The sequence below is a fragment of the Neovison vison genome, chromosome 1, assembly GCF_020171115.1.
Source record: "Neovison vison isolate M4711 chromosome 1, ASM_NN_V1, whole genome shotgun sequence".
NCBI classification, from domain to species: Eukaryota; Metazoa; Chordata; class Mammalia; order Carnivora; family Mustelidae; genus Neogale; species Neogale vison.
The window spans coordinates 316,255,649-316,271,361 of NC_058091.1; the positions used below are offsets into that span (position 1 = coordinate 316,255,649).

Genomic DNA, 15,713 nt, shown 5'->3' on the forward strand with positions numbered 1-15,713 from the left:
GCCCGAGAGGTAGAGCAGGAACCAGGGTTGCCCCCGCGGGGCCGGCTTTGAGTTGAGGTTCGTCACCAGCCGCCCCTGCTCCGGGCTAGACTCGGCGGGGAGAAGACCCAGGGCGCCAGACGAGGGAAGGGCGGTGGGAGGGGGAGGGGTCGGTGCAGCTGGACTGCTGGAGAGAGGGGAGAAATCGGCGGGCCCCGCTCAGACCGCGCGCCCCAGCGTCGTTCCCAGCGCGCGCGCCACGCTGCCCCCTCCGCCGCCAGCTGCTCCTCGGGGCATCTCTGTGGTCCAGCGTCGAGCGCTCCCGGGCGCCCCAAGGCAGACGCCTCAAGGAGCGGGCAGCCCCGGGGGTGCGGGCGAGGGTAGCAGGGACACCGAAGCTGGTTCCGCCGCGAACCCGCCGTCTCAGTCCTGCGACTCCTGGGCCCGGGAGGTGTCCCCGCTCCCACGCGTCGGAGGACCTGGGATGCTGCGGAACTTGGCACCCGCCGCCGGCCGCTGGCCACCGCCAGGCTGTCGGGTCCGCGAGCGGGGCCCGGGGGCGCGGCCGGGGCTGGTCCTCCGCCCACCCGGGGCGGTGCGGGGGCGGAGCCAGGGCGGGCGGGCGCCCCCGACGGCGGGAGGGGCGGGGCGGGCGCGAGACACCATAAGAGCCCGGAGGCCGCGACCGCCCAGCGCAGCGGGAAGGGAGCGGGCCGGAGGTATTGCGGCCGCTGGCGCCGGGACCCCAGCGCAGAGGTGAGGCCAGGGCGGGCAGGTGAGCGAGAGCCAGGCGAGCCGCGCCCGCGCATCCTCGGGGCGCTGCGCTCCCTCCGCGGACCCCGAAGTCGGTGGCCCAGAGGCGCCAGGCTGGGGCGGGCACCGTCGGGGGCACCGCGTCTCCAAAAGTCGCTGACAGGGGCAGCGCGCCCCGACAATGCCACTCACGGTCTTAGGGAGGCCGGTGGCCGAGAGGGGTGTGCACGGGAAGGGGTGAGGGACTGATTGCGCCCCGGTGAGCCCTGGCCCGGTCCTGCGGGCCGAGCGCCTGGTCCCCTGGTCCCGTGGCCGCCCTGCGCGCTGGGCGGCGCGGGAAGGGGCGGTCGTGGCTGGGGTCCCCAGGGCGCCAGCTCCGGGGGTCGATTGGCCTTTGTGGCGGATTCCTCCCTGCTGAGCCATGCGGCACGGTGAGGCGGACCGTGGGGGTGAATTTCATCCCGCAGGTGTTTGTGGTTGGGGCTGGGAGACGCTGCGTGTGGGCGCCGGCGCTGGTTGCAGGGAAGGAGCAGAGCTGGCTAGTTCATCAGCCGGCTCTGTTTGTCCTTCTGGGCACAGAAGGAAGCTTTCTGAGACCTTTTGCTTTCTGTACCCAAACCTGGCCCCGGCGGCCGTGGTTTCAGGAGTTGGGTTGGCTCACTGCCAATCCCAGTGTCCCCTCCGTGGCAGGGGATGACTGGGATCCCATCCCAGTGAAAGTCTCCCCATGCCCGCAGCTCCAGCCCACTCTGGAGGCGAAGGGGCCGCAGAGAAGCAGTGCGTAAAATCACTTCTATGGTGAGTCGTTCAAATTCGGATGCGGAAGAAAATGACCCCAGGAGAGCGGCCGTCCCATTATTCCTTTCCTTCAGCCGGGCTGGGGGGGGGGGTCATGCATTTCTGTGTGTGTGTCTGTGTGTGTCTGTGTGTGCGCTTGCGCACGTGCGTGTGTTTGCAGCTGAGGCAGTGCTGATGGGTCCGAATACCAGAAGCGCTATTTGAAGCTCTCTGGGCCGTGTCCACATGTAACTGCTCTCCTGGACTGTGTTACACGCGGCTTTATGAAGGTGCCCAGAAGCAATTCCTTGGTAGAGTTACTACCTACAGGAACTCGTCTGCCCCCAGGTAAAGCGGGCCAGTGCTCTGCTGTGCCCGCCTCCTCCAGGCAGGCACGGCATCCCTGGGCCACAGGAGTGCACCCTGTGGGCGTTCCTGGAAGAAGCTGTTGGAATCGCTGTCTTTAAACTTGCATCATTGCGGCTGATTTTGGTTATAAGGATTTGCTCTCTGCTTTTACTGCTGTGTGTAAAGAATACATATGCACTGTTGTAAAGACTATTTTTTTAAAGATTTTATTTATTTATTTCAGAGACAGAACAGAGAGCACTGCAGGTGGGGTGGAGTGCGGTGGGGGCAGGGGCAGAAGCAGTCTCCCCACTGAGCAGGGAGCCGGACTCAACGTGGGTGTCAGTGCCAGGACCCTGAGATAGGACCTGAGCCGAAGGCAGACACTGAACCGACTGAGGCACCCAGGTGCCCCAAAAGACTTACATTTGGGCGCTAGGTGAAGATTGCGAAACGAATCCCTGGCCATGTGGGGAGGGGGGAGGTGACGTTCGGCATCATTACTTGAAGCAGAACCGCAGGGTCTACAGCTTTGCACTGTAATTGGCACAGAGAGGGCTGCCAGGGAAAGAGGGAGCAAGGTGGTATCTGTCGTGAGGTTTCCAGGACCCACCCCCCGCCCCAGCCCCCATGAGATCTAGCCCGTCTCCTGCTGTCCTCAACCTTGGCTCTGTCACTCTAGCTGCTTGGAATGGATTCTGCCCCAAGACATGGAGAGAGTTGCCTCTGAGCTCTGCTTTTGCCGCAGTGGTTCAGGCTCCTAAACCATCGCGGTTCTGTGTGTGCTTCTTTTCCCACTGCAGGCCCCGAGCGTGGAGCCCGAGGCTCCGTCCACCCATGAGTGAAAACAAGCCGCCGGCGGCACCGATGTCGTCCGTCGCGGCCCCTGCTAAGGAACCCAACGCCATGGGCCCCAAGGCAGTGGAACTCGTCCTGGTCAAGGAGCAAAACGGGGTGCAGCTCACGAACTCCACCCTCGCCAACCCCACGCAGACGCCCCTGGGGACCCAGGAGCGGGAGACCTGGAGCAAGAAAATCGACTTCCTCCTGTCTGTGATCGGCTTCGCGGTGGACCTGGCCAACGTCTGGCGGTTTCCCTACCTGTGCTACAAAAACGGCGGCGGTGAGTCCCGGGCCCACTGGGGGGCCGCGGCTCCTGACTGCGCCTGGGCAGGGCCCGCATTTGGGGTAGGGGGACGCGCAGACGGTAGGAGCAGAGGGCCCCGCAGCCTCCTGCGGGACCTGCCCTCCCCAGCCGGGACGCTGAGCCCAGGAGGAGGTGGTGGCAGGCACCAGGGCTCTGCCTTCCGTTTCCAAAGATGACTTTTGCTCTGGAAAGAAAGTCCTCGAACACCCTTAGTCTTGGGCCGACTTCAGTCCGTGTTATGAGCGTGCACGGAGGCCCTCGACTTTGGAGCAGAGCCCTCATCTCGCTCCCCGACGCGCCCAGCCCGAGAACCACACCAGCTGGCTCCAGGCTCCAGGCAGAGGAGGAAAACAAGGGACAGCGTCACCCACAAGTTGAAGCCAGTTCAGCGGGTGCTCGCTCCCCCGTGGGCTCTTGTGGCCTGTCAGTCCCTCGAGGCTGTGCGAGGAGGGTCTGGAGGAGCCCCCCGGGGAGGGCCTTCCAGCACACGCCCCCTGAGGGGGTAGCACGAGGCCTGAGCAGAACAGCGGGGCCTCCCTGCCTCCCCCTCCCCGTCCCAGGAAGGGAGGCACAACAAAGATCCCTCACCCGACGCAGAGCCGTGGGGCCCTGGATTCATGCTTGGGGCTAGTGCAGCTCCAGGAGGACGGGGCGGCATGCTGGGGGGACTCCGGCTGCTCCAGCGCCCCTGTCCACTGCAGCCCCGGACCGAGGTGGACGCTGAAGATGGGAACTGGGGATGGGTGGCACAACCCCCATAGGGTCAGACGTGGACCTCAGAGCCCAGAGGACCGACAGCTCGAGAGGGGCAGAGGCCAAGGTGTGCGGGCCAGGCAGGGTGGGCAGCCCCAGGAGCCGAGCTGTCGTGGGGGCCTGCCCTGCTCCGAGGTTGATCTCATGACTTGGCACAGGGGGTGGTTGGGGTTCAGCAGGGACGTGTCAGGGCACTGATGTTGGGTCCCCAGGCGTGGTGGTCCGAGGCTGCCCCACACAGCCTGGGACTTCCCTTTGGAGGGCGACCATGCAGGGAGCTTCCGGAGAAGCAGACGGTCGTGCCCAAGATGTGGCGATCACTCTGGTGATCACAGGTGGCCTCCCCAGCCCCCGGGCTGAGCCAGCTGTCCTACCCACAGGTGCCTTCCTGGTCCCCTATCTGCTCTTCATGGTCATCGCCGGAATGCCCCTTTTCTACATGGAGCTGGCACTGGGGCAGTTCAACAGGGAGGGGGCTGCCGGCGTCTGGAAGATCTGCCCCGTCCTGAAAGGTAACGGCCCGGACCCTCCTCACACCCTCCTGTGGCACAGGCTGCGTCGGCTCAGGGGTCCCAGAGCGAGCCCCCACCTACTGTGTGTGCTCGGTCCTGCTCCACTAGGTCTCTATGCCCTTCGATGTCCACGTCCCTGACTCTGTCTCTGTCTCTCTGTGTGTGTCTTTCTCTCTGTCTCTCTGTCTCCGTCTCTGTGTCTGTGTCTCTCCCTGTCTCCCTGTCTCTGTCCCTCTGCTCCCCATACAAGGGCATGAGCTCAGACCCATTTCCATTTGGGTCCTGCTGTAGGAGGCCGCCTGACGGAGGCCTCGGGAGCCGCTGCTGTCCGGTGAGGCCGGTGTGCTAGTCGCCAGTGGTGTCGTTGTCCACGAGGCAGATAGGCCAACCCTCCGTCCGTCTGTTAGTCTGTCCTCTGCGCTCCCCCGCGCATCTGTCGCTGCCTGTCCGGCTGCCGCAGGACCGCCGCAGGCTGGGTGGTCTAACCAGGGGACATTTGTTGTCTCGCGTGACCAGAGGCTAGAGATGCAAAATCCAGGTGTGCTGGTGAGACGGATTCCGTCAGAGGGCTGGGGCACAGGCTCCGATCCGGACCTTTCCTCTGCACGCGTCTCCGGAACCAGATGTCCCTGTCCTCTAAGGACACCCGTCACCCTGGACAAGGGCACGTCCCGACACCCGCGCCTTAGTTTGCCTAGCTGTGCGGAGACCTGCCTCCCAGCGAGGTCGCACCAGACAGTCCCGGGCTTCGGCTTCAGCAGACGAGCTTTGGAGGGACACGGGGCAAGCCGTGGTGCTCTCTGTCTGTCTGTCTGTCCTCCCCGGATCCATCCGGCCCCCGTCACGTGCGGGGCATCAGCTGTCTGTTACCGCAGTGGTCGTAGCATGTCCGTGCATCGGGTGTCCGCCTGTCGTCCGTCCCTCCGTCCACCACGTCTGTCTGTCTGTACCCGCGGTCATCTGTCTGTCTGCCATAGAGACTAGGCCTCTGCTCTCTCGGGGCTTCCTAGCGGCGGCCAGCTCTCTGGGTACTCACCGAGCCCGCCGTCTGCGGCCGCAAAGCCGCGGCACCAGGAAGCAGACACACGTCGTGTTGAGCCGAGGGGCCGCCCCATGGCCGGCCGTTCCGTGGTCACCTCACCCCACCCTTGTGGGGGCCCCCTGGGGAGGACCCACACCGCATTGTCCCCATTCTGGACGTCTGGGCACCGAGGGTTAGTGGGCTTGAGGGGCTCACCCTGTCCCTCGTCAGGGGCAGAGGGCACGGGCTCCAGACCCGGCTCGAGCCCCACATCCACCTCCGGGGTGCACCCGCCCACCAGGCCACGCCGCGTCGCAGGAGCCCGTGGCTCAGGGAGGCCTCGTGGGGGAGGCCGGGGGATGGCGTGGTCTGCACCCCCCGGCTTCCTGAGGAAACTTCCTGTAAGATCTGTCGTGGCAGTTCCTCCGAAGCCGGAAGGTCGGTGGGTTTGCAGCGGGCGGAAGCCCTCCTGGTCTCCCAGGACGCCCAGTGGGCGAGGGGGTGGGGGGTGTTGAGGTCAGAGAGGGCAGCCGTCGCTCACGGAGGCTGTGCCCGGGCTAGGGCCCGGGGGCTCCCCCGCAGCAGACGCCGAGACGGGCCGTGAGGCCCCTCCCGGGCCCCGCGCCTCCTCCGAGCGGCCGCTCGCCGACCCCGGCCGCCTTTCCCTCCGCTTGCGGCCCCGAGTCGGAGCCAGGCGCGGCCTCCGCAACCCCGTGCCGCTCGCGTCTCCGGAGCGGGACCGGCCGACCCCATCTGCGTGCCGGGGGCCGGAGTCCCTCGCACGGGGTCGCTCGCGGAACTCGAAGCTTAAATGAGGTGCGCGATGCCGGCCTCGTCCTCCGCAAACGCCCGCCGGAGGGACGCGACAGGAAACGGCACGCGGGGGACCCCCGCCCCGGCCGCCCCGAGCCTGCAGGGGGCTCGGCGCCTTCCCCGCGGAGGCATTTCCGTCCACACCGAGAGGAAGTGCGCCATCCTCGGGTGACCCCCGGGGATGCGTGGGGGGACGCTGGCCCCTGTTGCCGCGCGGACTGCGGGCCGTGGCGTCCGCTTCGTGGCCTTCCAGGCTTCTCCGGGACCGAGCCTGCACCCCCACCTGGAGCGAATCCTCTTTCCTGAGCTCCCGCGGCCAGCACTGGCCCCTTCAGAAACCGACCCCGTGCCACAGGGCCACGACCACGTTCCACACGGCCCGACAGTTTGCCCGGTTGTGGAAACCCGTCCGCATGGAGGGCGGTGCCCCAGCCCGCGCGGCCCCTGTGGGTGGGCTCGCTCTCTCTCCCTGTCTCTCGCTCTCTCTCCCTCTGTCTCTCCCTATCTGTCTCTCTCCCTGTCTCCCTGTCTCTGCCCCTCTCCTCCCGCACGGGCGCATGCAGACCCAGCAGAGGCTAAGGACGCCCAGCCCGACAGAGGAGTCTGTGCGTTCCTCACGGTGACACGCCGTGACCCTTGTCGGGAAGGCCGGGCTGCTCCGTGAGGACCATCTTCCGTGGCGGGCGTCCCTGACGTGCTCCTGAAGCCGGTGTCCATGCTGCTGCCGGTGTGACCCGGCTCTGGCGGGTGGTGGGGAGGGACAGGGTGGCCACACCTGCAAAGCCCGAGTGCCTGCTTCCCCAGGGTGCCCCCTTTCTGTGCCCCATGCCGACCCTAACGTGTGCCATGGAAACCCTGCCACCCTGTTTGTTTGTTTAAGATTTTATTTACTTATTTGACAGAGAGAGAGATCACAAGTAGGCAGAGAGGCAGACTCAGGGTGGAGGGGAAGCAGGCTCCCTGCTGAGCAGAGAGCCCGATGCGGGACTCGATCCCAGGACCCTGAGATCATGACCTGAGCCGAAGGCAGACGCTTAAGCCACTGAGCCACCCAGGCGCCCCACCACCCTGTTTTATGAATATAAAATAAGGATGATATTTTGTACTCAATGGTATTTTAGTGTGAAATATCAAGCTTCTCTTTCTAAAAAGAATTTAAAGTGGCTTAAAATAAGACAAAATACACCCAGATTAACGTAAAGGTTAAACGTTCTAAAGTTAATCTAAAGAAATACTAAGGAGAAGAGAAACTGGGAAACTGGTGACGGGACCTACGACCGGAGCTCACGCGTGGGCCCGGGCTCCGCTGGCGTCCGGCAGGAGCAGGCCCCACGGGAACGCAGGAGAGGGCTGAGCCCGCTACTCTGGGGTGGCGGGTCACTGTCCCGAGCCGGCCTGTGATGAATGACACGTCAGGGGAGCTCGTGAGGCTCTGTCCACCCCACTCATGGCCGCTGTCCTGGGCAGCCATGCCCTTCCCCCTGAGGCATGGGCCCCTGGGGGCAGCAGCTAGTGTGCAGGAGCCTCTGGTGCCAGGCAGCCAGGGAGCGAGCCCATGTGTTCTTGGGGGCGACCTTGTCTCCCTGGAGTGAAGGTCACGAAACCTGCCCAGTGCAGACGGAGGGCTGTGCGCTCAGCGCGGGGCTTAGCTCTTGGGTCACGCGGTGGACTCCGATCGGCTTTGCTGTTGGTTCACAGGCTGCTGTGAGTTTCCCGTGTTCAAGCTGAGGTCTTGCACACAAAGTTTAAACCTTAAAACGGTTTCAAGTCAGGCAGGCACGGTCGGGCACTGCCCAAGAAGACCTTACGTGATGCTCTTCCCGACAACATGGCTCCCGGGATCACGGTTCCCCAACGACGCAGCTCCCCAATGGCACGGCTCCCCAACGACACGGTTCCCAGGAACACAGCTGTCTGACAACACGGCTCCCCGACAGCACGCCTCCCAGGGACACGGCTGCCTGGGTGGGTTTGCTGTGAATCGCAACCGAGCCTCTGTCCTCAGGAACTCAGGGAGCAGAACGGCAACGTCACGTTATTCAGAGCTGACCACTGCGACTCCGGAGAGGCCCTTGCAAAGAAAACTGCTGTTTGCCTCATCGCGGCTTACGACACGTGTTTTCCAAGAGGGTTTACGTACCAGAACTCTCTCATTTCTAGCACGTTCCTGACGCAGGATCTGTCTGATGGATGCGCACGAGTAAACGTCAGGCTTCTGTTTTTGACTGCAGAGCAGGGAGAGATCTGTAGTGATGTCCTGAGCACGAGGATTGCTTCTCCTCGGGGGGACATCCAGGAAAGACACCTGAACCACTTCCTATAAACATCGCCTTGAAGGCGTGCTCCTCCCCTAGCCACGGCCTCAGCCAGGAGCGAGCAAGACCGGGCAGAGCACCTCACCAGGCTTTAAAAGAGCAAATCAAAGCTCCAGGCCAATCGAGTCGTGTCCGCAAAGCCGTGAAGGAAGCTGAAATGGAAAGAGCCGCGCGTGGAGCCCGGAGCGGGGAACGGAGTGGAGCTTACCAAGCACTGAGCAAGAGGGCTCCTGGCCAGTGGGGGGGGCCAGACCCACCTGCCACCAGGCGGGATGGCACAGCCCCGAAGAGTGCTTGCCACTCTGCCCTAGTTCCCCGGGAGCCAGGAGCCCCTCGATGACTGATCCCAAATCCCAGGTTTCGTGATCCTAGAAAGGTCGCCATGCAAGACCCTGGCTTGCTTTAGGAGACTGAATGGTCAGGGATGTCCCCAGGTGACCCTGGACAGTCACATATGGCTCTGGCTGACCCTGGACGTACATGCATGGCCCTGGCTGACCCTGAACAGTCATGCATGCTTTGGGTGACTCTGGACAGTCATGTATGGTCCTGGTCATGCATGGCTCTGGCTGACCCTGGACAGTCATGCTTGGCCCTGTGTGACCCTGGCCGGTCATGCATGCCTCTGGGTGGCCCCTAGTGGTCAGGGATGGTTTTGTGTGACTCCAGGTGGCTCTGGGTAGCTGTGAAATGAACCCTGGTGACTGTTTGCCCTGGGTAGTCTCGAGGGGGTATGAGCAGCCATGAGTGTTCATAAATGTCTCTGAATGGCTCTGGGTAGCTGTCGGTAGCCATTGAGGACCTGCATTTCTAAGGACCGTTGGTGGCCCCGGATGGCTCTGGGAGATCTGGGTCTTCCTTGGTGGCTCTGGATGTCCCTGAGTGACCCTGAATGGTTTGGGGTGATCTTTGCTGACTCTTGGTGGCCATAGATGATTCTGATGGTTTTGCATGGCCTGGTCGCCCTGGATGACGTTGGTTGATGCCGAGTGGCTGTGAGTGGTGGTGGACGGCCACATGTGGCCATTAGTTGCCCTGGATGTCTGTGGGTGACCTGGTTCTACCAGGGTGACCCTAGATGATCTGTGTGCACACAGATGGCCACGGTAGGTGTGGGGATTGGGGTGCAGCCCCTTGTCTGGGATCACAGCATGAAGCCTGGCACCCTTGCTCTTGCGAGCTGCCTCTGGGTGTGCAGAGACATGGCTCAGTTTCTGGTGCGGGAGCACAGCCAGCCCGGCTGAAGGAGGGCGGGCGGGCACGTGGCTGACGGCTCTGCTCTCCCGCCCCAGGCGTGGGCTTCACGGTCATCCTCATCTCGCTGTACGTCGGCTTCTTTTACAACGTCATCATCGCCTGGGCGCTGCACTACTTCTTCTCGTCCTTCTCCGTGGACCTGCCGTGGGTCCACTGTAACAACACGTGGAACAGCCCCAGCTGCTCGGACGCCCGCGCCGGCAACTCCAGCTCCGGCCCCAACGACACCTTCAGGACCACGCCCGCCACCGAGTATTTCGAGTGAGTGGGGGACCGGGGCCACGGTACTCACCGTGTTCGGCGGCCCCAGGAAGGGAGGGACACGGGGCGGCGCCGCGCTCCCCCTGCTGCCCCACGAGGGTGCGGTGAGGACCCCCGTCCCCCTGTCCCCCCACTCCCCCCGTCCCCCTGTCCCGCGCCCGCACTGTGGTCCTCTGGGCTCTTGGAGGCGCGTTCCCAAGTCCGCTTCCAGCAGCCCGGAGGCGCCCTTGGAGGGGGACGTCTCAGTGCCGGGGGACGGCAGAACAGGCCACGGCAGCTCAGTCCCACCGGGACCGTCCTTCTCCGTGGACCTGCCGTGGGTCCACTGTAACAACACGTGGAACAGCCCCAGCTGCTGTTGGCGCTGCCCGGGGCGGGAAGACAAGCCCGCCCGGCGTCCACAGGGCCGCCTCCCGCGTGCGCCCGGCTCAGCCGCCTGTCCTCCTACCCGGGCCCTGCGCACAGAAAACACCCTCCAGCCTTGCCAAACAGACCGGCCCTACAGGGGCCCCCACTATTGCTTTTCCTCTTTCTTTACAAACCAGCATCAGTTCTTGCCCGAGTCCTCCTCGGCCCCCACATCCAGGGGCCTTCCCGGTGCCCTCCTGTCCCCCGCGCTCCACACCACGTGGCCTCCATGACCTGCGGGTGCATGGCTCTCCCCAAGTCCATTCTTCTCTGGGTCCTCTCACAACTGGCTCCTGCCCCCCTCCCCTTGTCCCCATCTGGGTGACTGAGGCTAGAAGGGCTGTCGATGCCCCTCTGGGTGCGTAGTTTCCCCTCAGAATCCGGACACTTGCCCAGGAGCCCTCCTGAAATGATGCCGAACCCGGCTGTCACAGCGTCCGGCAATGCGCTGCCGGCAGGGGGTTCGGTGTTGGGTGGTGGGTGTTCACGGGACCGGTAGACACTCAGCACCTGGAATGACACTATGTTTCAGACTCTGAGAATCCGATGCTTTGTTTCTGTGCCCTGTGTGGGCACCGTATCTCCATGGTGGAAAGTGGCATCAAGGGGCAGGAACGTGGGAGGCAGGTTTGCCGGGTCTGGAGGTGCAGCCGGGAGCACGGGTGGTTTCCTTGAGTCGTGGTCAGAAAGAGTGTGGCCAGGGCAGGGTGATGGTCACATGCCACCGGACGTGCTGCGGTGTTTAGGAAGATGTGGTTGTTGGTTTGGGACTGGAGGAGAGTGCGTGTGCGAGGGACAGGGAAGGGAAAAGGAGGGGCCGCGAGCCAGACGGAGCGCTCGGGAGGGACAGGCTGGTTTCAGAGGCCAGCAGAGCCCGCCTGCCATCTGTCCCTCTTGGTTTGCCCGAAAGACAGCAGCTGCGAGAAATGGAGATGCAGGGAAGCTCTCAAGGGTGTGGATGGGAATTGCTGTGCAGAGCAGGTGAGAAAGGAGGAAGAGAAGAGAACGCCGGATGCTCTTCTTGGTGGAAAACACTGCTCTGCTGTTGACCAGGTGTAACAGCGTCTCCTTGCCGGACCGTGCCCGGCTGCACTCAGCCTGGCTGTGATCAGAGGGAAGGGGTCTGCGGGGACCCTCCGTCCCAGAAAGTGGAGAGGCAGACGCAGTGGCAGATAAGCGCCTGGGGGTCCGTGCTCAGGGCCCCCGCACCAAGGGGAACTCAGAGGTGCTCAGGGCTGGCTTGGGTTCCGTCCGTCATTACACCAACAAAATGAGGACTCAGGTTTCCAGCGAGGACGTCTCACAATTCTGAGATGAAAATCGCAGAGAGGTCGAAAGGCACCTTGTGACACCCCTGGGACCACCTGTCTTTGTTTGGAGGTCCGGAAAGGGTTCCACCGAGACTGCAGGGAGAAGCACAATGTCACTGCTACTTCCCTTACGTCTTTCCCGAGAAAGTGGGGCCTTTGGTGTTTGCCCCAGAAGCGCTGTCCTCAGCCCCAGTTCCTGCCCACACCACCAACTTCAGTCCCTAGTGGGCATGCACAAGGAGACACGGCAGGCTCAGAGCCGAAACCAGAGCCTCGTGGCTGTAGCTCCAGGGCTGAGAGATGGTGCAGGGAACTTGCTGGACGGATGTGAAGCTGAGTCAGGACAGGCCTGTGGGCTTGGAAACCCCAAAACAGGCCATGTCACGCCAACCAATTCAAATGTCCCCCAGTTCTATAGTCATTTAGCACACCTTCACCTACTTTCTACGGTAAACTAGAAAGCTACACGTTTGCCTCCAAGAGACAGCTTTAGCTGCCTCCACAAAGCTCCATGTGCTGTTTCCACTTCCATTCAATTCAAGGTACTCTCTGATCTGCCTTGTGATTCCCTCTTTGACTCATGGGACACTTGGGGAGCTTCCCATTTAATTTTGAAATCTTTGGAGGTTTTCTATTATTGATTTCTGATTTAATTCAGACTGAGTGACATACTCTACTTGTAAAGCTTCATTATCCCAAAAACATCCTGAGACCTTTGGTGCCCGGCCTGTGTTTAATCCTGGGGAGTACGGCAGGCGCACTTACAAAGAACAGGTGTTCTGCTGCACACAGGGGAAGCAGCTGCCCTGTGTGCAAGATGGTGGGCGCACCTTACTGTCCACTGTCCCCCCCACTGCTGAGAAGGAGTATTGACTCTCAACTGTGATTGTGCATCTGCCTCTCTGTCTTCCCGATTCTATCAGTGTTGACTTCGTTCATGCATGTTGGGGTGGTGTTACAGAGTGTGTGTGTGTTTACGGATATCACGTCTTTGAACGGACCCCTTTACAGTTCCAAATGTCACTCCTGGTCACATTCCTCACCCTGAAACTGCTCTGCCTGGCAGCAGAGTGATCACCCTTGTCTCCCAATGGATCGTGTTTGCATTGGTACCTTTCCCGTCTTTGTGCTTTTAACCCATGAGGCTTGTATCATGAGTGCATTTCCTGTAGACCATGTAGAGCTGTCCCCTGCTTTTTCATTCAGCAGAACAATGTCTGTCTAGTTCTTGGGGTTCCCAGTCAATAATTAACCCAATGGTTGGGTTTAAGTCTTTCATCCTTATTTTTTTTTCTATTTTTCCCATCTCTTTGTTTCTTATCCCTCTATGTATCCCCCTCTTTTGAATTAAGTAATTTTTATGCCCCCATTTTAACTATGCTATTAGCTAATAAGCTTTATTGTAACTTTTGTGGTTATTTATAGGGTTTACAACACACATCTTTAATTTCTCATCGTCCACTGTCAGATGACATCATCCCACTTCTCATGTAATTTAGAGCCTTGCAACACACTTCCGTTTTCCCAGCCCGCCCCTGGCTGGGTTTTCTTCCTCCAGGATGTTATAAACTCTGTGCTATGTTGCTCCTCTTCTTGCTTTAAATAGGTACATTTTAAATAAATTTGAAATACAAGAATAACTTGTGTATTTACCTGCATGGTTGCTATTTCTGGTGATCTCCCATCCTTACATGGACCCAGATTTCCATTTTGGCTTCATTTCCTTCCATCTGAAGAATTTCCTTTAACACGCCTTACAGCGTAGGCTTGCTGGCAACGAATTTTCTCTGCTTTAGTTTTCCTGAAACATATTTTGCTTTCATTTGGGGGAATTTCTTTAAATTGTGATAAACTATACACAACATGAAACGTATCATTTGGACCGTTTTTACGTGTGTTCAGCAGCACTAAGCACACTCCCGGTGCTTGCAGCCATCAGCACTATCCGTCTCCAGGACTTTCTCTTGCTCCCAGATGGAAACTCTGCTCCCGTACAGCACTGACTCCCTCTCCCCCCCTTCCAAGCCTGGCCCCTGGCACCCAGTGTCCTACTATCTGACTCGATGAGTTTGATAATTCTAGGGACTTCGTATAAGAGCAGTCATCCAGCCTTTGTCCTCTGTGTCTTCTTATGTCACTGAGCCTGATGTCCTCCAGGCCCATCCACGCTGTAGCAGGTCTGTTTTCTTCCTTTTAAGGCTGAACAACATTCCACGGACGGACGGACATTTTGTTCATCCATCCCTGGACACAGGCTGTTTCGGATCTTGGTGTGGTAAACAGTGCCGCAGTGAGCACGGGGTACAAATGTGTGTCCAAATTAGTGTTTTCATTTTCTTCAGATAAATACCTAGAAGTGGGATTGCTGGATCATGGGGCAGTTGTATTTTTAATTTTTAGAGGAAACTTCATACTGTTTTCCAGGGTGGCTGCAGCAGTGTGCGTTCCCAGCCACTGTGCATGGAGGCCTCTTGTCTCCACCTTGTTGCTAACACGTGTCATTGCTTGACTTTCTTGTAAGAACTGTCCTGACAGGTGTGAGATGCTAACCCACTGCGGTTTGAGCTGTGTTTCCTGGGCAGTGAGGGGCGTTGGGCCTCTCTCCCTGTGTCTGTTGGCCAGCTGGATGTCTTCTCTGGAGAAATGTCTGTTCAGATCTGCCCACCCCCCTTTTTTTTAATCAGATTGTTTGTTTTCTGCTGTTGAGTTGTATGTGTTTCTCGTATATACTAACCTCGTACGAAATACGCGCCTTGCCGGTGTTTCCTTCCATCGGCAGGCCGACTTCATCTGGGTGGTGGCTCCCCTCCCTGTGCAGAAGCTTCCCGGTCAGATGCACCCGCTTTGTCTGTCTTCAAGCTGAGCTTTCTGGAGGGGTTTTCTGTTCGAGAGTCTTAACTCTTTATCTATCCTGGATATTCGTCTCATGTCTGAGATACGATATGCAAATATTTTCTCTCATTCTGTGAGTTTCCTCTTTACTCTGCTGATAGTGTCTTTGATGCACAAAAGGTTTTTATTTTGATGAAATCAATTTACCTGTTTTGTCATATCAGAAAATCCATTGAGAAACCCAAGGTCACAAAGGTTTACCCCTACTGTTTCTTCCAAGAACCTGTTTTTAAGTTTAAGTCCTCTGCCCATTCTGAGTTAATTTGGGTTGTTCCCGCTCTGTGCTGGTGGCTGGCTGTAGTCCCTGGGGGCGGTCCCCAGGCAGGGTCGGTATATGCTGGCTCCTGTGCCCCAGCAGTGGCCCTCTGCGGGGCCTGTCCCCTAAACTGTCTGAGGAGGCTCAAGTAAGTTCAGAGCCAGATGAGTTTTCGTCTTCGGGAGGGAATTGAACCTGTACAGACACGTTGATTCCAGAGTCGATCTGAAATGTTTACAAGTGAACCCAGGGTGCGTGGGGTTGTGGAACCCGAGCAAAGCCCCCGGCTAGGAGGCCACACGGGCCACTGGGCTCCTTTCCTGGACAAATGAGTAAATGGCCACCTGCCCCCAGGCTGAGGTGTGTGACCCACACGGAGTGTGAGGCCTTGCAAGGAGGCCGAGGTGTGGCGGGGCCTTTGGGCATGTGGCCTCACCCAGCACAGGCGTCCTGAGGAGATTTCTGTCAGTGACAGGAGGCTGGGGACGAGGTCTGGCTGGGGAACCAGGACGTAGAAGGGGGAGGACCCCCACACAGAGACGGGGCTCAGAGGCTCTGGGAAGTCTGCTGCCAGAGGAGGGCCCAGGGAGGACAGGCGTGGGGCGGACACCCCCCGGGCAGGACAGATCTGGGCAGGACAGGCCCAGGGAGGACAGGACCGGGGCGGTGAAGCCCCGGACAGGACGGTCAAGGCACAGCCACCTGAGTGTTGCCCCAGCAGGAGCCTCCTCGTCCTCCTGCCCCGGGGGCTCCAGGTCCCTGACCTCACACCGCATGTGCGTGTCTAGTGGGGGCGGGGCCTCTCGTCGCCTCGGGGGGTGACCCACACTCTAGAGAGGAGAGAGGTTGATGTGACAGTTCGGACAGTGCTGGGCAGTTGGGAGAGCCGTGGGCTCTGTTCACGCCCGTCT

At 60.3% G+C, this 15,713-nt stretch overlaps 1 protein-coding gene across 1 annotated transcript in view; it reads left to right on the forward strand.

Annotated features, from left to right (window-relative positions):
* The first annotated feature begins 2,694 nt into the window (after positions 1–2,694).
* SLC6A3 (solute carrier family 6 member 3) overlaps positions 2,695–15,713 on the forward strand; it is a 32,752-nt gene continuing 19,733 nt past the window's right edge. Inside the window, exons 1-3 of the mRNA XM_044241869.1 lie at positions 2,695–2,980; positions 4,138–4,269; positions 9,711–9,936. Coding sequence (XP_044097804.1) covers positions 2,695–2,980; positions 4,138–4,269; positions 9,711–9,936 — 644 coding nt within the window. The remainder of the gene's footprint in view (positions 2,981–4,137; positions 4,270–9,710; positions 9,937–15,713) is intronic.